Genomic DNA, 23,476 nt, shown 5'->3' with positions numbered 1-23,476 from the left:
AGCAAGACAAATGGCAGCCACTTCTTCACACGGTGGCCAGTGTCCAGAAATACCGCTGGCTGAAGCACAGTGCTCATGGCATGTTTTCCCAGTCCAGCCTCATGACCACCATTGTGGATTTTGCATTGAAAGAAGAACCCCTGGATGTGGAGAAGATGAGAAAGTGTCTTCTTAAACAGGTGAAGTAAAGTTTTAATTAAGGAATCCGTTTATGGGAGAGAATTTGGGATTGTCTCATGTCACCTGTGTCTCGCCGTAGTTGGAGAGGGCTGAAGTGAGGCTGGAGGGAATCGACACAATGCTTAAGTTGGCCTCCAAAAACTTCCTGCTGCCCTCTGTGCAGTACTCAATGCTTTGTGGTTGGCAGAGAGTCATACCAGAGGGGACAATGATTGGGTAGGGATTTTTATTATTATTATTATTTTTTTTTTAACCTGTGATATATAATTTCTGAAAATTCTGTCGTGTCCTCTCTCTTCAGAGAGCCTCTCTCAGACTGTTTGAAAGATGTCGATCTCATTCCACCATTCAACCGCATGCTTTTGGAGGTAACATTTGGCAAGCTATACTCCTGGGCTATTCAGAACATCCGCAATATCCTCCTGGAAGCTGGAGCCCATTTTAAAGAGCTTGGTGAGTGGAATGCTTTACTGACTGAAAAGCATTATTAGTAATGATAATATCAGGCCACGACTTCTATTATGAGTACTTGCTTTCTTCTAAGATTTTTTTTGTTTGCCCCTATCGTCTCACTAAGTTACATTTCTTTATTTATAAGGTGTCCAACCAGTTCCTTTGCAAACTATCACCAATGAGAACCCAGCAGGTCCAAGTCTCGGAACCATTCCTCAGGCACGCTTTCTTTTGTCCATGATACATATGCTGTCTCTTAAACATGGGGCAAACAGTCTGAGTCTTTTGCTCAATTCGGGAATTTTGGCCCTGACGCAGAGCATACTCAGGCTTGTTGGTGAGTTGTGCTTGCATTATTATTATTGTTGTTATTGTTATTGTATGGAAATGATTTTCGGTTGAATTCTTTCTAGGGCCAAGTACAGACAATAATGATGAGGACTTAAGTTTATCAGCACATGGGGGCTCAGCCACTGTACTAGAAGAGTCTAGAAAAGAAGCCGCACCTGCCCCTTTACCTGCCTCTGGCCCAGAGCTTGCAGCTATGATGAAAATTGGAACCAGGGTCATGAGGGGTGTTGACTGGAAATGGGGAGATCAGGTACGTAAACCTAGCTTAGAAATTGGCTTACCACTATTCCAATACTCTTGTTATATTATGAATATTAACTTGCAGGACGGCCCTGCACCTGGTCTTGGTCGTGTCATCGGAGAACTTGGTGAGGACGGTTGGATAAGGGTGCAGTGGGATACAAGTAGTACAAACTCCTACAGGATGGGCAAAGAGGGAAAGTATGACCTTAAACTGGCAGAGCCACCACCGGCCTCTCAGCCTCCTACTGAGGATTCGGACACAGAGGACGACACTGGTCAGTTGGAGGGTTCTCCTTTTTTGCTCTGCATATTCTGTAGACAAGGGCTGAATGATATGTTGTCGTATCTATATCGTGATATAAAAAATAAAAAACATTCTCAATATTGGCATCATAAAAACAATATCAAGTCTTCGCCGGGTCCCCCCGGCTATGTAAAGACGAGGCAGCCGCAAATATCACTGCGTCCACCCTTCAATGTGCAGCTGCAACCAGCCAACCACAAACCTCCTTTCAAGTTTGCTGTATTGACAGCTGAGATCCGCCAATGACAACCTGAGAAGGAGTGCAACAAGTGAGACAGACCTTCACACGTACAGCGCAGAGAGTGCAGCGCGTACTGTCGGTGCGGAGTCTACAGAGATTTTATAATTAAAATACGATGATGCAGAGAGATGTGTTGTGCTGGTTGCAATTCGCAAAAATGACGGTGAAGCGGCTCAGCATGCTGAGTGTATTGAGAGAAACCGTGGTCATGCAGAAGAGGGTTTGTAGTCATGTTAGAGGAACATCAGCTTCATTCAAAGTTGCGCTTTTGACATGACTTGATCGCTCCAACTGTGACCATTCCGACGTGTGTGAGGGAGGACAACTGGAATGGCGGACCGGAGTGCTAATACATGCTGTAATACAAAGTATAATAGACTGGTATCCCCTGCCAAAATCACTGAATAACGCCTTGTGTTTAAACACTGATCATATGAATGAGGGTTGCACATATGCCTGCTCCTGGTTGGACAGGTTAGATCCTCTGAAATCAAACATGACGGACCTTGCTTACCACTACTGCGCATGTGGGTCAGGGACTGAAAGGCAGACAAGACAGTGGACGGTGTGGCGTCAGTTCTGAAAGGAAAAACTTAAAATAAAAAAAAACTTAGAATAAATGAGTTCAATCTGTAGTTGACGCTTTTGGTTGTCGACGTCATCACCATGTGTCAACTTCCAATCTTGGCAGTGCAATATCAAGATATGAAATTTTGTCCATATCGTTCAGCCCATTGTAGACCTTTGTTTCATATTCTTATCTGTGTTACAGAGGGCGAATTGATTGAGAAAAGCAGCCACCCAACAGCCATGATGTTGACTAGCACTGTCAATTTGCTGAAGACCTTATCTCTGTCATCTGGGATTTATGCGGAGGTCCTACAGACAGATGCTACACGCACACTCTGCGGTCTTCTGAGGATGCTCGTAGAAAGTGGAGCTTCTGACAAAGCGGGTAAATGGAAGCTCCTCACTTGTCCTTAAAAAGGAAAGCATTTTGTCTGATTCTCGACTCCTCTTTCACTTTCCCAGGCTGTCACTCTCACAGGCTTGTGTCTTTGGAGCAACACAGGAACTGGTGCACACTTGGTTTTATAAGGAGCATTGCCCTAATGCCTCACATGTGCAGTCACCTCAGCACATCTGCATGGATCAGTCTGCTCATTCGAATCGTCGAAGGACATCAATCCTTCAATGCCATCACTCTGCAGAGACAGGTAGTGTAAGCATGGTCCTGAAAATGTGTGCGTATGGGCTTGTTTTTACTGCCTCATGGGGACCAATTCTTGACCAAAAACCATCCTCATGGGGACCATATGTCTTTGTGGGGACCTTTTACCAGTCCCCACAGGTCCAAGCCTCAATTTGATGATGAAGACTGATAAATAACGTGGTGATTATCATTGGGTTTCAGTTTGGTTCAGAGCCCTGGTTAAGGTTGGCCATTTACTTTGGTGGGTTAAGTTAAGGGTGATGGGCTAGAGAAAACATTATGGCAATGAGAACGCACAATGTCCCCACTGGGAAACCAATACAAACTTGTGTGTGCGCGTCACCATTTAACCTCAAAGTAAAATTAGCTGAACACTGTCTGTGAAGTTACAAAAATAACATGGTTTTACTAAAGATGTGAAACATTGATTTGCCTTTCTCTACACTTATTTTACAACTACAATTTAAACAAACACATTCGTTGTTGATGTTGAAGACAAACTCCATTAATGCACAGGACAGGTTTCATAATATAAAGTTTCATCATAAAAGAGCTAATAATGTAATTTTGATACCAGTTTTTTTTAATATGATATATGTGCATTTGTGACAAAAATGCAGAGGTTACAGTTGTCTACTTGTCAGCCTTTTGTTATCTATCCAGTTTATTTTATCTTGCCGCTCTCTTGCACAGCCACCTGATTTGTGACAGTTATGTATAATGTCACTTCCAAATAAAGGAAGAGAAAAAAGCATTTTGCACAGTATATTTTCAACAAAAACGTGTAAGCCGATGAAAATTAATATCATGTTGTCCAAGACAAAACGTGTTTGAAGGGTTTTTGGAATCTATTGAGAGTGAAACTAAGTTATTTATATATATATATATATATATATATATATATATATATATATACATATATATATATATATATATATATATAAGTAGAATGGAGAAGTATATTCATTGAACATGCATCTGCTGTTTTTAGATTCTGGCACTCCGTCTCCTGCAAGCAGTGCTGCCTTCTTGGGACAAGATGGAGCGCTCTCAGGACATGAAGTTTCTAGTGGAGAAGCTGTTCAGCTTTTTGGGAAGTCTGCTGAGCACATGCTCTTCTGACCTTCCACTCCTCCGAGGTCAAGAGATTATTTTGGGATCATTTGCATGTCTGAAATAGTTTTTACTGATTTATCCATTGATCAAACTCATTTTAGCTAATGGTTATCCTCAACAGACACTTCCCTAAGGAGGAGAAAGTCCCGCCCCCAGGCATCCTTGACTGCTACCCACAGCAGCACACTAGCTGAGGAAATTGTTGGTGTTTTGCGTACTTTGCACTCTCTTGGGCAGTGGAACAGCTTGATAAATGAGTACATCAACACCCAGCTAAGTTCAGTTGGAGACGTTATGGCAAGTTGCCAATCAGAAGCTGTAAGTATTGGTTATTTTATATTTTGGATTTTTTATATATTATAATGGTCCTTTCCTTTTGATTTCAGTGTTTCCTGGAGGAGTATTTTCCTGATTCGGATGGTCCTAGTGTGGGCAGTCTAATGGCGGTGCTTGCTGTTATTGGTGGCATTGATGGTCGCCTCAGGCTTGGAGGTCAGGTGGTTCATGAAGAGTATGGAGAGGGAACAGTGACACGCATTACACCTAAAGGTCGCATTACAGTCCAGTTTCATGAGATGAGGACCTGCAGGGTGTGCTTGCTCAGCCACCTCAAGCCGGTATTGTGTTATTTGTTTACTTGAAATACTGTGAAACCTAAGAAATCTAAGATTTTTTTATTTTTTAAGATTTCTGCAGTACCATTTAGTGTGCAGAACCTTCCATTCTCTGAGCCTATACTGGCAATCTGGGCTCAGTTGGTCAGCCTTGCTGGGAGTAAACTGGAGAAACAGCGGATGAAAAAATCAATCAGTAGAGGGTTAACTGGTAAGGAAGTCAATTCATTTATTATTGTTGACCCCCGGATGCTAACTTTAGATTTCCATCATGCTCTCCAGCTGACCAGGTGGACATCCATTTGTTGAGATGTCAGCAGCTCAGACTTTACATCTTAAAGGCTGCACGGGCATTGCTTTCACACCAAGACAAACTCAGACAGATCCTTTCCCAGCCAGCACTTGTTGATCTGTGTCCCAACCCCAGTGGTAAGCCCCTTTATTATTTTGCGACTGAGCCAGGTGTAAAACATAAGCTCATTTCTTACATGTGTCATTTTGAATAACTAAACATGATGATTTGTTCTGCAGAGGAAGCTGTGGTGTCTTCACCAGATGTTGGGGATCTATCCCCTGAAGGTCCACTTCCACCATTGATTCTTCTGCAACAGCTGCTTTCAGCTGCCACTCAACCTTCTCCTATTAAAGCCATATTTGATAGGCAAGAAATGGAGGTGAGCTTTACTCACACAGATTATACACCACAAACCATAGCGCCTATATATCCATGATTCAGTCAGTGAATTATAGTTATTTTTTACAATTTGTATCTGACTCAAACATGAATGTTTTCCTTTGTAATGCTGTCACTCTGACTAACACTTTTGATCATAGTCAATCAATAATGGTGGTTAAAAAGTGTTTGTCATAGTTAAAGTGGGTTACAAAATACTAGAGCATCCCAAATAAATATGTTGCCAAGCACTAAGTGGCCTTGATGCAGGTTCTGTGAGTTATATGTTTATGGTAGAGAATATAATATTAACTGTGTTATTATGTATGTGCAGGCAGCAGCTCTTGCAGTATGCCAGTATTTGGCTGTGGAATCTGCACATCCATCCTCCCCTATCTTTGAGGAAAGCAGTTCCAGTGAGGCCACCACTCCTGTTACTGTGCAGCATGTCAGACCACCCAAACAGAAGAAGCAGAAGACCTCCCCTGTACCTCCTTTGCCCATCGTTGTGCAGCTCATGGAAATGGGCTTCCCCCGTAAAAATATTGAGTTTGCTTTGAAGTCGCTCTCTGGAACAACAGGCACTGCCTCCAGTGTTCCTGGTGAGATACATTCATACATTGTCAACCTTGTTTTCATCCTTTTTACATCATGCTTTCATTAGAACCATGCTAAATCTTCAATACTATTATCCACCTTTAGGTGTTGAGGCTTTGGTAAGCTGGCTCCTCGACCATCCAGACGTCCATGTCTCTGAGTTGTCTGATGGAGATACGGTATCAGATGAGTACTCTGATGAGGAGGTGATGGAAGAGCTGGAGGAGGCTGAGCCGACTTTCCTTTTGGTATGCTTGTTGTTTTGTTGCATCACATGACATTTTATTCAGCTCACACAGTTATTCACAGACTAATCCTCTGAGACTTATTGAGATGTACCATTGAGATGAGCAGTGAGTAACAACGCCATGGTTTGTTGTCCAATCTCCTCCTTTTGTCTTCATTAGCCACCTGGTGCTGTGGTGACTGAAAGCCAGACTTTTAAGAAGCGGACTGACTTCCAGACAAATGACGATTATGCTGTTTATGTGAGAGAAAACATTCAGGTATGATTTAATAAAAATAAGCATGTCTTCTATTATTAACATTCTTTTCATTTCCTGCCAGGTGGGGATGATGGTGAAGTGCTGTAGGACGTATGAGGAAGTGTATGATGGAGACGTGGGTAAAGTCATTAAATTGGACAGAGATGGGCTTCATGATTTGAATGTGCAATGCGACTGGCAGCAAAAAGGTGGCTCGTATTGGGTCCGTTACATACACATCGAGCTACTTGGTGAGCCCCATTTGAGTATTTATGGGGAAGGAAGATCAATGTTTTATTTTCCTGTATGACCTGTGTCTTTGTTTTTTATTATAGGGAAGCCTCAGGGCTCACTTTCACATATCAAGATTGGTGACAAAGTAAGAGTTAAACCAACAGTCACAACACCAAAATACAAATGGGGCTCGGTCACACACCGTAGTGTTGGTGTTGTAAAAGGTATGTTTTTTTTGGTCTTAAAGCAGGTATCAGGATACCAGATACGTTTTTCAACAGGAATCCTTGTATTGTTTCAGCCTTCAGTGCAAATGGAAAAGATGTGATTGTTGACTTCCCTCAGCAATCTCACTGGACAGGCTTGTTGTCTGAGATGGAGCTGGTTCCCAGTGTTCACCCTGGGGTCAGGTAAGGACGTTCGTCTACCCTAGCAGTAAGGCATGTGAACACCTGGCCATGTGTTCACTCAACTTTACTTTGCAGATGTGATGGATGCCAGATGTTCCCTATAAACGGGGCAAGGTTCAAATGTAGGAACTGCGATGACTTTGACTTCTGCGAAAACTGCTTTAAGACTCGCAAGCACAACACTCGACATCCATTTGGTAGAATCAATGAGCCTGGTGAGTCGTGCTTATACAAACGTTTGAGAATATACTTCAGCTGAAGCATGTGTTAGCTGTCTTTTCCCATGTTTTTAAAACTACTCTACTCCATTTTTCACAAACAAGGCCAGTCACCAGCTTTCTGTGGCCGATCTGGGAAACAACTCAAGAAGCACCACAACAACCAGCGTGGAATGCTAATTGATGATTGGTCCCGTGCAGTCAAAAGTCTAAACGTGTCATCTTCGGTCAACCAGGCATCTCGCCTGATTGACTGCAGTGATCAGTGCTGGCAGTCGTCTGGTTCTCAGGGAAAGGTTTGTGATTACAGTACACTTTTATGTGCTGTCCATATGGAATGTTTGACATGGAGATCTTGTTTTCTTTTTCAGCATTGGATTCGCTTGGAGCTCTTTCCTGATGTTCTAGTGCACCGACTAAAAATGGTTGTTGACCCAGCAGACAGCAGCTACATGCCCTCACTTGTGGTGGTATCAGGTGAAGAGCTTGTATTGAAACATTTTTTATGTAGTTTGAAATGATGCAGTGTTTAATATACTTGATCTTTATATTTACAGGTGGTAACTCGTTGAATAACTTAATTGAGTTGAAAACAATTAACATCAACCCGACAGACACCACTGTTCTTCTACTTAGTGACAGCACAGAGGTAAGAAAAATCTTTGGTCATGCTATTCAACTTCACATCCCTGAAGCTGTTAATAACGTCACATGCTGTTTATCTGCAGTATCACAGATACATTGAGATTGCAATCAAGCAATGCCGTAGTTCTGGTATAGATTGCAAAATTCATGGGCTCAACATTGTCGGACGTGTTAGAGCGGAGGATGAAGACTTGGCCACTGTCCCTTTTCTGGCTTCTGACAACGAGGAAGAAGACGATGACAAAACAACCACTGGGAGGTAATGCATTGCCATCGCAATATTCTTGTGTTTGTGATCAAAGCATCACTTGCTGGTTGCAAATATTGTTTCCCTCTCAGTCTCGCTAGAAAGAAATCCTCAGGATTAGAGTCAGCTGCTACCATCAGGACAAAAGTATTTGTGTGGGGGCTGAATGACAAAGACCAACTGGGCGGACTCAAAGGTTCCAAGGTACTATTAAAAATGATTGTATGACTGAGGGGTTGTTTGGTGACTGTCTCACTTTGTAGATCAAGGTGCCATCCTTCTCTGAAACACTCTCAGCACTCAATGTCATACAAGTGGCTGGAGGCTCAAAAAGCCTTTTTGCGGGTGAGTGAGCGAGGCATTTGTGCTTTTAGTTCCAGGATGTATATTCTTAGCAACATCCTTGTAACTTTGCTGTTGCAGTTACTGTTGAAGGGAAGATCTATGCATGTGGCGAAGCCACCAATGGCAGACTGGGCCTGGGTTTGTCCAGTGGGACCATTCCAATACCACGTCAGATCACAGCCCTCAGTAACTATGTTGTCAAAAAAGTTGCGGTGCATTCCGGTGGGCGACATGCCATGGCCTTGACCGTTGATGGAAAAGTTTTCTCCTGGGGAGAAGGAGATGATGGAAAACTTGGACACTTCAGTAGAATGTAAGTTATTGTATGTGTCACTGGTGGTAGTGGGATGAAGCAATTATCACTGTTGGTTTTGTTATTGAGGTTAAATGTGTACCATTGTTTGTGTTTCAATTGAAGTTTTATGGCTTTTTAAAACATTCTGTATGTCAACTCAAAGGAACTGCGACAAGCCCCGATTAATTGAAGCTCTCAAGACGAAGCGCATCCGTGACATCGCTTGTGGCAGTTCACACAGTGCAGCCATTACATCCAGCGGAGAGCTCTACAGTTGGGGCTTGGGGGAATATGGCCGCTTAGGGCATGGTGACAACACGACTCAGCTGAGGCCCAAGCTGGTATGTTTAAAACTCTGCTCATTCTGACCAAAAAAACGCTTATTGAAATCTTCTTTTGATTTCTACCACTCATCTTTGCATGGCCTTCATTTCACAGGTGAAGGTTCTTCTGGGACACCGTGTGATCCAGGTGGCTTGTGGAAGCAGGGATGCTCAAACTTTAGCATTAACTGATGAAGGTAAGTAATATTTCAGTGTTTCTTATAATTTATAAAGATTCTAAATTAACTGTTTTCCTTTGTTCTTTCCAGGGCTGGTGTTCTCTTGGGGTGATGGTGACTTTGGGAAGCTTGGTAGGGGAGGTAGTGAAGGATGCAATATCCCCCAGAACATCGAGAGGCTCAATGGGCAGGGGGTCTGCCAAATTGAGTGTGGTGCTCAGTTCTCATTAGCACTTACAAAATCTGGAGTGGTGTGGACCTGGTAATATAAAGAATTTTGATCACAATGTCTAAAGCAGTTCTATCAGTAATTGTTTGTACTTTCATACAGGGGCAAAGGTGACTATTTCCGCCTTGGTCATGGCACCGATGTTCATGTACGTAAACCTCAGATGGTTGAAGGACTCCGAGGAAAGAAGATTGTTCATGTGGCTGTTGGAGCGCTGCACTGTTTGGCTGTTACAGAAACTGGACAGGTGTGTACTGATGTTTTCCTACCAAGGAATGAAACAAGAGGACATAACTGTTGATACTTAAGTTCTTTTGACTTTTTTCATTAACATGATTTAAGATTAACAAAATTCTGTTACATTTAGTTACTCTTTTCTTTTCTGACTTCCCTGTGATGTAGGTAATAGATGGATCGCGGAATGTGTCAGATGAACTGAGACTTGAAGTATGACTAGCTCATAAAGAGTAACTACTGCATTATACAGTTTTGAGGAAAAAATGTTGTATTCTCACTTCATTAAATTGAACTTGATTTCTATTTCATTTGTATACATTTTAGTTGGCATTTCAGTTTTGTTGTCACTGAGGTAAGTAGTAAGAGTTACAAAAGCAGGATTCCCAGAAATAAAAAAAAAGCAAAACAGAATTCCCCAAAATAAAAAGATTAAATAACAGAATTTGGGAAAAAAATTAAAAAACTGATTTTATAGGGCCCTAAGATATCCTTCCACAAACTTTGCTTCTGCAATGTCCAATTTCTTACAGGTATATGCATGGGGTGACAATGATCATGGGCAACAAGGCAACGGCACCACCACAGTCAACAGAAAACCTACCCTGGTGCAAGGCCTTGAGGGGCAGAAGATCACCAGAGTGGCCTGTGGATCCTCGCACAGTGTAGCCTGGACCACTGTGGATGTCACTACACCTTCAGTTCATGAGCCAGTCCTATTCCAAACAGCAAGAGACTCATTGGGAGCGTCTTATTTGGGTGAGATGCTCTGTATTTTGGATTTGAGTCAGACCACTAAATCCTGGTCTGATTCAGTTCTGAAGACCAAATGGTCATGCCTTTTTCCCCAAGGAAAAAAGGCTAGGATAAAAAAAAGGATAGAGGATATCGATTTTTAAAGTTGATCTTCTGATGTGTAAATCATATTTTTAAGGTGTCCAATCCGACAGTGATTCATCCACGGTTAGCAACAAGATCAATGGACAGAACAATGCAAAGCCTAATCGACCCTCACTGGCTAAGATTCTCCTCAGTCTTGATGGTAACCTGGCCAAACAACAAGCCTTGTCTCATGTCTTGTCAGCCCTTCAAATCATTTATGCCAGGTATGTATTACAGCTGATTTTATGAACCATTGCTCATGGCCACACTTGAATTGTGATGTGTTCATATATATTGTCTTTAATATCTAAGTCAATAACTCAAGCATTCTCACAGTCATTATTGCACAAATCTGTTTTTTCTTTGTGGAAGGGATGCTGTTGTTGGTGCTCTGATGCCTGCCAGCATGATTCTTCCAGCGGAGTGCCCTTCTAGCTCTCCAGTGCCCCCATCAGAGTCTTCCTCATCATCCACCGTCAGTGAGGAGGAGCCCCCTCCTGTGCTACCAGAGACAGAGGAACGTGTCAGCCCTAATCCCTGGCAAGACAAGAAGGGAGAGGTAGGATTAGAATAAAGACTGACTTTAAAACGTAAGGATTGTATTAATTCTGTCACCAAAGTGCAGCCCCACTGGTATTATAGGCTGATTTATAGTGCAACAGTGGGCCATGTGCTGGATATTTATCACTTTAATGACCAGGTGTGCTGCTGTAGTCATCAGAAAACTATATTTGCTTTTTTAAAAAAAAAAATCATAATTCAGAAAGTTTCTCCAATCATCTTAAAGTAAGTTGTATTACTGTTCGGTCCCTTGTCAGTTTACTGTGTGTGTGCAGATCCCGCCATCTGAGGAAGCAGTCACCCCTTCGTCTGCAGTGACTCCTTCTTCCTCTTGTGCTTCTGCCCGTCCTTTCATTCCAGTCACGGATGACCCAGGAGCAGCAAGCATTATAGCTGAGACTATGACCAAAACAAAAGAGGTAAGTCATCGACTGAACGTGTGGATTTGTGTCTGTCATCCTGCCCAAACAGACGTGACTCCTTATTTTACCTGTGTGCAGGACTCTGAGAACCAAAGTAAAGTTGTGGGTCCCGAGCCTCAGTATCTAGATGAGTTCACTAGCCTGCTGGTACCGGATGATACCAGAGTAATGGTGGACTTGCTCAAACTGGCTGTGTCTTGTCGGGCTGGTGAGAAGGGGAAAGAGGTGTTGTCGGCTGTGCTGTCTGGAATGGGAACTGCCTATCCCCAGGCAAGAAGATGGTCTTCTGATTTATTTTCAAGTGTAAAAAATGTTTATTAATCTCTTTTCCTTTGTTTTTGACAGGTTGCCGACATGCTGCTGGAGTTGTGTGTTACTGAACTGGAGGACGTCGCCACCGACTCCCAGAGTGGACGTCTATCCTCCCAACCTGTTGTTGTGGAAAGTAGCCACCCATACACAGACGACACGTCCACGAGTGGCACAGTCAAGATCCCAGGTAATCAGACAAAAAAAAATGTCTGCTCTGAAGTATGGTTGAGTAAAGCCACCAGTTATTTTTCATAAACGTCCTTTGTCTTGTAGGTGCGGAAGGTCTCAGAATAGAATTTGACCGGCAGTGTTCTACTGAGAGACGTCATGACCCACTTACAGTCATGGATGGCGCAAATAGAATTGTCTCTGTCAGATCAGGTAATGGAAGGTGTGCATTTATGTATTTGGTAAAGCCAGGAAACTGAACTTAATATTTTCTTTTCAGGGCGTGAATGGTCAGATTGGTCCAGCGAATTAAGAATCCCAGGAGATGAGCTCAAGTGGAAGTTCACAAGCGATGGATCAGTTAATGGTTGGGGCTGGCGCTTCACTGTCTACCCAATCATGCCTGCTGCTGGTGAATGGTTACATTCTCGTTGCAATACAAGACTATAACTTTACCCGAATGAATGATGACAAGCCAATAGTGACCTTATGACTTGCTTATCATCTCACAGGTCCCAAAGACTTGTTGTCTGACCGTTGCATACTTTCCTGTCCATCAATGGACCTTGTTACATGTCTTCTGGACTTCAGACTGAGCTTCGCCTCCAATCGAAGTATCGTTCCCCGTCTAGCAGCGTCTCTTGCTGCTTGTGCCCAGTTGAGTGCATTAGGTACAATCACTTTCCTGCTCTAAACCTAACATAATGTGTACTAGTTGATCATTCACGTTAATATTTCTTTTGAAAAGCTGCAGGGCACAGAATGTGGGCCCTGCAGAGACTACGGAAGCTTCTGACCACTGAATTCGGTCAGTCCATCAATATCAACCGACTGCTGGGAGACAGTGAGGGCGAGTCTCGTTCAATGGTAAGTGCAAGAAGAAGCTTTTTTTTCCCCCACAATCTCCATCTGTACTATAATTGATCAAAACTTGCCTCCTGTTGCAGAGTTTCACAGGAAGCGCACTGGCAGCTCTAGTGAAGGGGCTTCCTGAGGCTCTGCAAAGGCAATATGAATATGAAGACCCTGTGGTCAGAGGAGGAAAACAACTGCTTCATAGTCCATTTTTCAAGGTATGCGTCCATCACTCTTTCTTCACTCTTTCTGGTGCCATTTTACTTAGATTTTTATAATCATGATGCACTTGTCCAATTTTACATTTGGTCGTATATACCATGTTGTTCTAGTCATATATGTCCGTGATTTATTCTAGTATGTCAAATCAAGTGGACCAGTTATTTCTGTGACCTTGATCGTACTTGACTTAAATTCTGCTTAATGCTTTCTTTCAGGTTTTAGTTGCTTTAGCCTGTGATCTTGAACTTGATACCCTGCCATGTTGCGCTGAAACACACAAGTGGGCTTGGTTCCGTCGCTACTGTACTGCGTCTCGGGTGGCCGTTGCTCTTGACAAAAGGACGTCACTACCGAGACTCTTTTTGGATGAGGTGCGGCATCTTGGTTTGTTTGCATTCACCCTGCTCGCACTACAAATGAAGTGACCTTCCATCTGCTTCTTGTAATCATCAAGGTGACAAAGAAAATCCGTGAGCTCATGGCAGATCACGAGACCATGAGCAATCTTCATGAGAGTCATGATCTGTTCAAGCGAGAACACGATGAGCAGCTGGTACAGTGGATGAACCGACGGCCAGATGACTGGACACTCTCTGCAGGGGGCAGTGGGACCATCTATGGCTGGGGCCACAATCACAGAGGCCAGCTTGGGGGTATTGAGGGTGCAAAGGTCAAAGGACCAACCCCAACTGAAGCCCTCGCTACATTACGGCCAGTGCAGCTAATTGGAGGAGAGCAGACACTTTTTGCTGTGACTGCTGATGGGAAGGTAAGTCCTGTGTTTGGTTAATACTTTTTTTTATTATTATTAGCCATCTCATTTCCCAGTTAACCAGCTTAACAGAATCTAATGGGACTTGATTTGCTGTTAGTTATATGCAACCGGATATGGAGCTGGAGGCAGATTGGGTATTGGTGGGACAGAGTCTGTCTCAACCCCGACTTTGTTGGAGTCCATCCAACACGTCTTTATCAGGAAAGTGGCGGTGAACTCTGGTGGAAAGCACTGCCTGGCTCTGTCCTCTGAGGGCGAGGTTTATTCATGGGGAGAAGCTGAGGATGGGAAACTTGGCCATGGGAACAGAAGGTGGGCACTGCACTCGACATGGTTGTTTATGATTGTGTTCGCATATAATACAGAAATGAACTTTAAGAGGCCAAAAAGATTGAGCAGTTTTTACTCTTTCAGCCCCTGTGATCGTCCTCGTGTAATCGAGTCCCTTAGGGGTGTTGAAGTGGTGGATATTGCAGCAGGTGGTGCTCACAGTGCTTGCATCACTGCCAGTGGAGAGCTCTTCACCTGGGGTAAGGGACGGTATGGTCGACTGGGCCATGGCGATAGTGAGGATCAGCTGAAACCAAAACTGGTAATTTCAAATCTAAAATCCCCTCAGACGAGTGTGTTCTGATGCTGCCTGAATTCTGGGTAACACTTTTTCTTTATTCAGGTGGATGCTCTCCAGGGTCACAGAGTCATCGATGTAGCCTGTGGCAGTGGTGATGCCCAAACGCTGTGTCTCACAGATGATGATATGGTGTGGTCCTGGGGAGATGGAGACTACGGCAAATTGGGAAGGGGAGGAAGTGATGGTTGCAAGGTGCCAATGAAGGTAAGATTAGTTGCTGAACAGATTTGTTCTTAGTGGCACCTATCTGAACATAGTTCAGCAAACGCGTATTCTGGGTGGTTGGATACATTTTAACATTATTAAAGATCATTATTTAATCTTTGCCTAGCTCATTTTCCCAGTTCCAACAGTAGCTATTAGATCATGACACATTTTTGATAAAATCTAGACTGTAACCTCGAAACGTGACTATTAAGTGTCTGGTTTTATTTCAGAGCACATTTCTCTTGTAGTAGCATTTGTTTACTTTATTGTGAGCTGTTGTTGTTGTCACTTGATATCACAGTGTGGCCTTCACTCATTCTGATTGCTTCTTCAGGGGTGTTTTTATTGAATTAAATATTTTTTTCTGTTCTTCAGATTGACTCACTCACTGGTCTTGGTGTTGTCAAAGTGGAGTGTGGTTCTCAGTTTTCTGTGGCCCTCACTAAGTCTGGGGCTGTTTACACATGGTATGTTCGGTAATTTCTTCTCTGTTATAATCTATATTTCTGTGTTAACGTCTGTTTTTTTCTGTATCCGTACAAGGGGTAAAGGTGACTATCATCGCCTTGGCCACGGCTCTGATGACCATGTTCGAAGACCCAGGCAGGTCCAGGGTCTGCAGGGAAAGAAGGTCATTGCCATCGCCACTGGGTCCTTACACTGTGTCTGCTGCACAGAAGATGGTATGAAGGATCATTTGGTTATTAGTTGCAAAACAAACTTAGCTCTTGTGTTTGATACAGGTGAAGTGTACACATGGGGTGACAACGATGAGGGTCAGTTGGGAGATGGGACCACGAATGCCATACAGAGACCTCGGTTGGTAGCTGCTCTTCAAGGGAAGAAGATCAATCGAGTTGCTTGCGGATCTGCTCACACACTCGCTTGGTCCACTAGCAAACCCACAAATGCCGGAAAACTTCCTGCACAGGTACATTTTTTGGATCTCCAGTAGGTGGCACTACTGCATTTGTCCAACATCTCTCTCTGACTGTTACATTTTTTAAGGTACCCATGGAGTACAATCACCTCCAGGAAATTCCGATCATGGCACTGAGAAATAGACTGCTTCTGCTGCACCACATCTCTGAGCTTTTTTGCCCGTGCATACCTATGTTTGATCTGGAAGGTCGGCTGGGCCAGACAGGCCAGGGTCCCTCATTAGGTTTCGACACACTCAGGGGAATCCTCATCTCGCAGGGAAAGGTGCAGCCATCTGAAATCTCTCTAATAATGTTTTGGCTTTTGTGTGTTGCATGGGCTCTAAATCGGAATGTTTCTTATCAACAGGAAGCTGCATTCAGGAAGGTTGTGCAAGCCACCATGGTGAGGGACAGGCAGCATGGCCCAGTGGTTGAGCTGAACAGGATACAGGTACTGTTGAATACCAGCAGGATCCTTGTTAGTCAGTTGACTCTAAGCAAAGTTGTCCTTCTCTCTGTGTGAGACTTCAGTCCAGTCAGATGCCTGAGATTAACTTGTCACTATGGGAGTGTGTGAGCTTCATCGTATGTTCTTGTTGTTAGCCTACAAGAAGGCAACATCGGCATAACTCTGCCCTTCTTTCCGTCACACTTAGGTGAAGCGTTCTCGGAGCAAAGGAGGCCTTGCAGGTCCTGATGGTACCAAGTCAGTGTTTGGACAGATGTGTGCCAAAATGAGTTCATTCAGTCCAGACAGTCTTCTGCTTCCTCATCGAGTTTGGAAAGTCAAATTTGTTGGTGGGTGCCTTCTAGGGGAACTCTTCTCCACCTCATGACAAAACAGTGAGGGTTCCTTTTTGAACAAAGCCTGGATTTATGTTGTCGTCTCTCAGGCGAGTCTGTGGATGACTGTGGTGGGGGCTACAGTGAGTCCATTGCTGAAATGTGTGAGGAGCTGCAGAACACCCTGACCCCGCTGCTCATTGTTACCCCCAACGGCAGAGACGAGTCTGGCGCCAACCGAGACTGTTTCCTGCTCAACCCAGCTGCCAAGTCCCCTCTTCACATGAGCATGTTCCGCTTTCTAGGTACAATCCCTTTAATCTACCCACTGCGGTGTTAATCCCAGATAAATGTAAATCTAACATACGCTGTTATGAAAACTAAAAAGTAAAGTCTTGTAATCACTGCTTTCTTTCTGCTGCTTGACTCATGAACTGTATTATGGTTAAGGATTTGTGGAACAGGAGAATTGTGACTACTTTTTTTGTGCAACACGATTAATGTGTTTGCAGGAGTCCTCCTTGGTATTGCAATCCGTACTGGAAGTCCACTCAGTCTGAATTTGGCAGAGCCCGTCTGGAAACAACTGGCAGGCATGAACCTGACCATTGCTGACCTCAGTGAGGTAGGCTTGATGACCTTTCACCTGTCTGCCTCTCGAGTTTTCAGAGATATGCACAGCTTCAGTAATTCATTCAGGCTTTCCTTTACCTGACTGTCCTTAATCTAGTGTTTTACTCACGCAATTACATGCCATATGGGTAGAATAAAATGCATTGAAATACATGTTAATTTCATGTCTACTGCTCACCATAGAAGGAAAACTAGTCAATCCTGACCGACAATGGAGGAACCATCTTCTTAGAGAGGATCTTGTTCATCTCAAGAAAAACTACCATATATCCGCAGACAACATGCTGTTAAATGTGCTTTTTCCAAGAGTGATGTGAACAACTTTTGTCAGTAACTATAGTATTTTTATATGTGTAATTTTCTCCTTTTATTACATAAATGTTCGTTATGTAATGATGCTCTCGCTCATGAGCTACGTTAAATCTCTGTCTGTACATTTACATTCTTACTGAGATTAAAACTAAAGCCCTTCAGAGGCACTCAATCGTGGTATGGAACGGGAGTGTTACTGTGCCAAATCCGAGGTCTGTGTACCTGATCTTTGGGAAACACTTGAGCTTGTGTTTGGCACGAGTGGAGCCTCACGCTGCGATCATGAGCTCCTCAACTGTCTGTGAGAAGATGTACAAGCACAGAAAATTGAGCATTGTCCACACAAAGCTGCTGCTGTTCTGCAGTTTTGCCTCTGAGATATTAAGAAGGTTAGGTAGAGAATGATTTCCATATAAGACTCGGGTTGATGAAAACTTCAGGATGCATATGCACAAGGACACGCTTGTTTATATTGATGAACCCTGTGTTAATACATCATGTGACCATTAGTCTTTGCTTTTGGCAGGTTGATAAAGATTTTATTCCTGGTCTCATGTACATCCGGGACAACGAGGCCACGTCTGAGGAGTTTGAGGCCATGACACTTCCATTTACTGTGCCCAACGCCAGCGGGCAGGACATCCAGCTGAGCTCCAAGTATTCCCACATCACCCTGGAGAACCGTGCTGAATATGTCCGCCTGGCTATTAATTACAGGTGGGGGCAGCATGATGAATGAGCCAAACGGAATATTCCGCTTCCGCATGTTTGTTTACGATATTCTTCCTCCCCAGGCTCCACGAGTTCGATGAGCAAGTATCTGCAGTCCGTGAGGGAATGGCTCGAGTTGTTCCAGTTCCATTGCTGTCCCTTTTTACTGGTTATGAACTGGAGACAATGGTGAGAGAGAGGACACTTTTCTGTGGACTGTGTTTGTTAGGCTAAGGACTGCTGTTGTGTTCATCTCTCAACATCTTCGCCGCAGGTGTGTGGGAGCCCAGACATCCCGCTGCACTTGCTCAAGTCAGTTGCCACCTATAAGGGTGTGGAACCTGCAGCACCTCTCATTCAATGGTTCTGGGAAGTGATGGAGTCCTTCTCCAACACTGAGAGGTCGCTGTTCCTGAGGTTCGTCTGGGGGCGAACCCGTCTGCCACGAACCATTGCTGACTTTAGGGGCAGAGATTTTGTTGTGCAGGTAAGACATTTCAGAATTATTCAGAAATTTAGTCTTGAAATTTGGTTTGAAGGAGCCATTTTTTTACTGCTTATATGTTTTGGAAAAAAGTATATCCTTTTTAGATAAAAACTAGATTCTGAATTTTGGTAGATTGGTGTAAGAGACAGATCAATCATCACTCACTCCCGGTTTTGTGACGTGTCATGTACAAACACTGACTTGTAACTATTTTCTTGTTACCTTGGTTAAACATTCATTACTTTCCTTTGATCTATTATTGATGCTAAGCTAACTTGTCTCTGCCCGTCTGCAGGTGCTGGACAAGTACAATCCCCCTGACCACTTCCTGCCAGAGTCCTACACGTGTTTCTTCCTGCTGAAGTTGCCCAGGTACTCCTGTAAGCAGGTTCTGGAGGAGAAGCTCAAGTACGCCATTCACTTCTGCAAGTCTATTGACACTGACGACTACGCTCGTATTGCACTGACTGGTGAGCCGGCTGCAGACGACAGCAGCGAGGACTCCGATAATGAAGACGCTGACTCGTTTGCCTCAGACTCCACCCAGGACTACCTGACCGGACACTAAAGCTTGACCTTTGAGACGAACTGCAGGAAATGTTAGGTGCTGCCACAGAGACTGTTCAAATGTCACAAATATACAGTCACACAAACAAGCTATGGCAACAACAAAAACAGCTGTGTGAATATGTTAAAGGAACTTTAAGTGTAATAAGCTGAAGGAAAAATAATCACAAGTTTGCATTTATTTAGTTTATTTGAAGGTGCTGGAGACTTCCCTGCACATGTGACTGTGCTCTGAGGAATATGTAAATTATATATACATTTAGTTAGAGTTACTAATGCTCCACCCTTGCACTGTGGTACACGTGTCAATCAATAGTTTGTAAATAGAAATTCGACGGAACCGTATTATCGACTTTTTATTTTGTGACAACTGTGTTTCTTTATATGAAAAACAAACATCTTAAAGAGTACTGTTCAGCTCACGTGTCCGAGCCTACAGGATTCTCAAGGAATTCAGGACCTCCCCCCTCTACTGTCTGTCACCTTAGAGAATGTACATAAATGATTGTGCCATGTATTCACAGAAGGTCTCCTTCCTGCATAATAAATGTTGATACTTGTGGCGACACAGTGAACCCTTGTCGCGTGATGTGAAACTCTGAACTTTCCAGACATGGATGGGGATTGGTGCTCTGAAACAATGGGATTTTATTGCCTTATGTTGGCCAAATAATCTCCATGGTGCAATCTCATTGGTTTCCTCTACTACTAAACTGGAAATAATTTGCCGTAATTGATTGAGATGATAATGTAAAATGCATGAATTAAGAAGACCTAGCATCATTTTCTTGGAACAGAACAATCGACGATGCTCCACCATGAAATTTCATTTGTATTGTGTCCTTTAGCTGTTTCCCAGCTTTGCATTTCTAGGTGAACCTTTTCAGGATGTACCGCATCTTCATGGTGAATCATTTTCATTGATGCTTTAGGTTGCCACTTTTCACCATATCACAAGACATTCAAAGGGGCAATGTAAGTAACATCCCAAGTCTGTATATGGACCTTCTAGTTTGTTCTTCATGGTTGATTTACATTAGCTTCCTCAGTGATCTGTACTGACCCATCTGGGTGAAGGCACATCTGCCAGCAGGCAATGCAAAGTTGGCAATCTGAAAAGGTGCTGTTGTCATCTTGAAGATACAACCTTCCTACAGCAACAGGTATGTGACGCTGTCTGACTCTGTGGGGGAGAACAGTCTGGTGCGCAGAGAGAAAGTATCTCAGGATGAATTGTGATTGAAACATGAGACCCTCATAAAGCATCATTCACTTTTTTAGTGCAACAGCTGCAGGTGCATCACATTAGAGGTAAATAAGGTAAACATGATTGTACTGATGGACTTGTAATGTGAAATCTAGGAAAGAGAATGTTGTGTGCACTAAATGCAGGAAGGTGTTCACTCTTCACTATAGTTCACCACAGAGTTTCTCTGTACAGATAAGCACCTTAAATATGATCATCATATGAAACTGATTAATTAATATGAATTCATTGTAAAAACGCCAAACAATATGACTATTTTTTTTTCAATAGAGCCCCACTCCTAGAATATTAAAAGTGAAATACTGAGTTGAATCCTCAAGTGAGAATGCTGGAGCATTCTTCAAATATTTAAACAACTTGTTACCTTTCACTCTGGATTAAGGTCTGTCGGTATTGAGACTACAAAGGGTTAAAAAGCTGCCCTTTCCTTGCCAGTGTGCTAAAATTCTCCAGGTCACAGGTTTGACTGGAGCTTTTTTTAATCATGCACTGACTGTGCATGAGCTTTCCAGCTTAAATGGAAAGTTCTTTTTTGTTCTCCGTACTGGTTGGATTGAGTGTTTCCCATAGACTTCACCACCCGCCTCCAGGTGTGTATTTAAAGAAAGAATTACTGTGGTGTGTCATGAAGTCACCGACACACCCGGGACCTGCAGGGGAAGCGTCGTCATCCCTGTTTCCGACGCGGCCATGTGTGTGCGTCCGCACGTGTGTTGTGGGGCTGAAATTCAGAAAAAAAGTGAGTAGTTCAAAGACCCGGGGTGGGGAGAGCGAAAAAAAAAAACCCCTCTGTATGAAAGCTTGATTTGGCTTAAATCATTATCATTCCTTGTAGACTTAGCTCTCCCTTTCCCAGTAATAATCACAAAGTACATTACGCTGGTGGAAGTCAGGTGCTTCTCACTACAGTCCCAGCTGGAGGCAGGCGGCGGAGGGCTGAGCAGACTCCTTCATGTGAACCTCGGTTACATAAAGCCGGGCGGTGTCCATTGCTTGAATTACCCAGCCTTTATCCGCCACACATCCATGTAGTTTCAATCCAAGGAAAAATGGTGATTTAATAATTCTCTATCTACATGTGATCTGTCTACTCCCACTCTTTGTCGAGAGGAATGGCTCTCGTATCTTCAGCCCTGCTGACATACAGTAGTTAATGAAACTGTGAATGAGGTTTCACTGCTCACTCCCTGGGAGGGAAAATGGACTAAAGAAAAATACATAGAGTACATAGAGATGCATTAGATTTCTCATTCTGACACTTCTTTGTTCAATGATATCTCTCCCTCATCAACACTAGCTTCATATTTTTAGTTGATCTCCAGTTCTAGCACAACATAAAGCATGAAATATTATTATATATTATTGTATACCATCTGTATGATATGCCAATGAGTGCTTCCAATATACCCCACTAGTCACGTATTGGGCTGCGCTTGGAACACTTGCTGAGTCTTGTGCCGTATGACAGAATATGAGCAGTGTTTGGGTCATGTGGGCTCTGAGCTCACACGACTGAGCAGCAGACAGTGAGGCTGAAGCTGCAACATGTGACTGCATGAGTGGGAGATAAAGGGCATGCTGGTGCTCTGACCCCCTCAGAGGTCAGGACAAGACATGTGCTGTCATGTTGCGCCCAATTAAATGGTCACTATGTTTGTTCAACACTTTTGTAAGTCCGTGTCATTGTGCACTTCATGAACACTGCACTGCATGTTAGCGGTGATAAAGTGGACGGCAGATGGAAGGAAACCGCTCTTGTACCTGGAGGTTTGAGCTTGTGGTGACCTGCTCCCTGATGAAGTCTGTACCTTCATGTCTAAATGTGGTGGAGGGATAGATGAGTGGCAGGCAGCCACTCTTCTAAACAGATCCAAGTCCAGAAATATACAGGTTGGCAGAGTTTGTGGCTGGTCCTGGCTGCCTTATTGGGTGTCAGTATTCAGGGCCCCAGACTGCCTTAAGAAATAATTGATCAAATATTAGACTGGATTCTAAAGCGGACGTGGAGAGAAGCTAACATTGAGGTGATTGTCTGTTAGAAACAGAAGCCTGGTTGCTGAGCTCTGAATCAGCGAATTACAATGGTAGAATATGAACGCATGAATACGTTTTTTAAGTCTGCATCTGTTTAGTCTTCTACACTGCGGTTTGACCGTCCAAATCACAAAAAGCTTGCTCGAGGGTTTCGCTCCAGTCCTCTGATCCGTTTTATAAACCTACTCCATGAACAACATGTAACTGATGGTTTTGTAGTTCATACTGAAACATCTGTTTCTAATGGCTTATTTTCTGTTGATGTCCATCTACGCGACCAATGTGGTTTCTGGATGTTTGGCTAAACTGTCTTCAACAGTAGGTGGTGGTTTGGCCTCTTTGTTAAATCTTCAACACTTAAAGTTACTGATTTTTATGAGTACTAATACTGTAATAAACTGCAATACTGAATCTTTTTTCTTTCTTGGTCCCACAAAGGAGTGGGTGGTATGGGTCTGTGGGGACAATTGTCCTATTGTCTTTGGCGTGTTTTTGGTATGTGTTGTTCATTGGAACAGGCAGTGAACTACAGTGTTGACCCCAGAAGGTCTACTTCAGTAAAACAATGCATGTGATGCGCTCAACACATCTCCGGCAGGCCATGCGTAGTGTGCTCCTGTGTCTTGGAAGTATATGTGGTGACCTCGTGCTGAACACCGATACATCTACCGTACATTTCCATGGTGGATCTTATTTTGTTAATGGCTGACACAACCTTTCTTACTTCATACTCTTGCTCTCATGTTCTCACTCCTTCACCTACTGGATTTATTTCTGCTATCTTTTGGTGGCACGACCACAACAAGTGAATTTCCATTGGTCTCCTACATAATTCATTTCTCTCTATGCCTTTCTTTAAAAGCGCTAAGTAGGACTGATGCGTGTGTCCACGGCT

General features: G+C 43.4%; 2 protein-coding genes across 6 annotated transcripts in view; both read left to right on the top strand.

The window, feature by feature from the left end:
• The window catches only part of herc2 (HECT and RLD domain containing E3 ubiquitin protein ligase 2), a 32,424-nt gene extending 12,578 nt beyond the window's left edge, over positions 1 to 19,846 (top strand). For 3 of the 5 annotated variants that reach the window (XM_053861125.1, XM_053861116.1, XM_053861150.1), the window contains 60 exons: positions 3 to 179; positions 260 to 396; positions 482 to 633; positions 779 to 970; positions 1,047 to 1,234; positions 1,310 to 1,502; positions 2,545 to 2,727; positions 2,805 to 2,989; positions 3,977 to 4,124; positions 4,223 to 4,419; positions 4,488 to 4,718; positions 4,788 to 4,926; positions 4,998 to 5,144; positions 5,247 to 5,389; positions 5,723 to 5,990; positions 6,091 to 6,233; positions 6,393 to 6,491; positions 6,553 to 6,721; positions 6,806 to 6,928; positions 7,006 to 7,114; positions 7,190 to 7,329; positions 7,438 to 7,628; positions 7,704 to 7,809; positions 7,890 to 7,981; positions 8,061 to 8,236; positions 8,317 to 8,428; positions 8,488 to 8,569; positions 8,648 to 8,882; positions 9,028 to 9,205; positions 9,303 to 9,384; positions 9,457 to 9,628; positions 9,698 to 9,842; positions 10,363 to 10,588; positions 10,764 to 10,935; positions 11,084 to 11,270; positions 11,530 to 11,691; positions 11,773 to 11,964; positions 12,040 to 12,193; positions 12,280 to 12,387; positions 12,455 to 12,586; positions 12,687 to 12,845; positions 12,923 to 13,041; positions 13,122 to 13,247; positions 13,467 to 13,622; positions 13,706 to 14,020; positions 14,124 to 14,338; positions 14,441 to 14,618; positions 14,700 to 14,861; positions 15,240 to 15,331; positions 15,408 to 15,547; positions 15,608 to 15,795; positions 15,873 to 16,070; positions 16,155 to 16,238; positions 16,444 to 16,585; positions 16,681 to 16,875; positions 17,083 to 17,195; positions 18,042 to 18,232; positions 18,310 to 18,415; positions 18,501 to 18,713; positions 19,009 to 19,846. In XM_053861125.1, coding sequence (XP_053717100.1) covers positions 3 to 179; positions 260 to 396; positions 482 to 633; positions 779 to 970; positions 1,047 to 1,234; positions 1,310 to 1,502; positions 2,545 to 2,727; positions 2,805 to 2,989; positions 3,977 to 4,124; positions 4,223 to 4,419; positions 4,488 to 4,718; positions 4,788 to 4,926; positions 4,998 to 5,144; positions 5,247 to 5,389; positions 5,723 to 5,990; positions 6,091 to 6,233; positions 6,393 to 6,491; positions 6,553 to 6,721; positions 6,806 to 6,928; positions 7,006 to 7,114; positions 7,190 to 7,329; positions 7,438 to 7,628; positions 7,704 to 7,809; positions 7,890 to 7,981; positions 8,061 to 8,236; positions 8,317 to 8,428; positions 8,488 to 8,569; positions 8,648 to 8,882; positions 9,028 to 9,205; positions 9,303 to 9,384; positions 9,457 to 9,628; positions 9,698 to 9,842; positions 10,363 to 10,588; positions 10,764 to 10,935; positions 11,084 to 11,270; positions 11,530 to 11,691; positions 11,773 to 11,964; positions 12,040 to 12,193; positions 12,280 to 12,387; positions 12,455 to 12,586; positions 12,687 to 12,845; positions 12,923 to 13,041; positions 13,122 to 13,247; positions 13,467 to 13,622; positions 13,706 to 14,020; positions 14,124 to 14,338; positions 14,441 to 14,618; positions 14,700 to 14,861; positions 15,240 to 15,331; positions 15,408 to 15,547; positions 15,608 to 15,795; positions 15,873 to 16,070; positions 16,155 to 16,238; positions 16,444 to 16,585; positions 16,681 to 16,875; positions 17,083 to 17,195; positions 18,042 to 18,232; positions 18,310 to 18,415; positions 18,501 to 18,713; positions 19,009 to 19,281 — 9,732 coding nt within the window. In that variant the 3' untranslated portion in view covers positions 19,282 to 19,846. The remainder of the gene's footprint in view (positions 1 to 2; positions 180 to 259; positions 397 to 481; positions 634 to 778; positions 971 to 1,046; positions 1,235 to 1,309; positions 1,503 to 2,544; positions 2,728 to 2,804; positions 2,990 to 3,976; positions 4,125 to 4,222; positions 4,420 to 4,487; positions 4,719 to 4,787; positions 4,927 to 4,997; positions 5,145 to 5,246; positions 5,390 to 5,722; positions 5,991 to 6,090; positions 6,234 to 6,392; positions 6,492 to 6,552; positions 6,722 to 6,805; positions 6,929 to 7,005; positions 7,115 to 7,189; positions 7,330 to 7,437; positions 7,629 to 7,703; positions 7,810 to 7,889; positions 7,982 to 8,060; positions 8,237 to 8,316; positions 8,429 to 8,487; positions 8,570 to 8,647; positions 8,883 to 9,027; positions 9,206 to 9,302; positions 9,385 to 9,456; positions 9,629 to 9,697; positions 9,843 to 10,362; positions 10,589 to 10,763; positions 10,936 to 11,083; positions 11,271 to 11,529; positions 11,692 to 11,772; positions 11,965 to 12,039; positions 12,194 to 12,279; positions 12,388 to 12,454; positions 12,587 to 12,686; positions 12,846 to 12,922; positions 13,042 to 13,121; positions 13,248 to 13,466; positions 13,623 to 13,705; positions 14,021 to 14,123; positions 14,339 to 14,440; positions 14,619 to 14,699; positions 14,862 to 15,239; positions 15,332 to 15,407; positions 15,548 to 15,607; positions 15,796 to 15,872; positions 16,071 to 16,154; positions 16,239 to 16,443; positions 16,586 to 16,680; positions 16,876 to 17,082; positions 17,196 to 18,041; positions 18,233 to 18,309; positions 18,416 to 18,500; positions 18,714 to 19,008) is intronic. The other 2 variants (XM_053861141.1, XM_053861132.1) reach the window with 2 other exon arrangements.
• Positions 19,847 to 19,995: 149 nt separating this feature from the next.
• Positions 19,996 to 23,476, top strand: part of oca2 (oculocutaneous albinism II) — a 33,275-nt gene continuing 29,794 nt past the window's right edge. The window contains exon 1 of the mRNA XM_053861171.1: positions 19,996 to 20,443. The gene's annotated coding sequence lies outside the window, so the exon portion shown is untranslated. The remainder of the gene's footprint in view (positions 20,444 to 23,476) is intronic.

This window comes from Synchiropus splendidus, chromosome 1, assembly GCF_027744825.2.
Source record: "Synchiropus splendidus isolate RoL2022-P1 chromosome 1, RoL_Sspl_1.0, whole genome shotgun sequence".
Classification (NCBI taxonomy): Eukaryota; Metazoa; Chordata; class Actinopteri; order Syngnathiformes; family Callionymidae; genus Synchiropus; species Synchiropus splendidus.
This window is presented reverse-complemented; position numbering and strand designations above follow the sequence as displayed.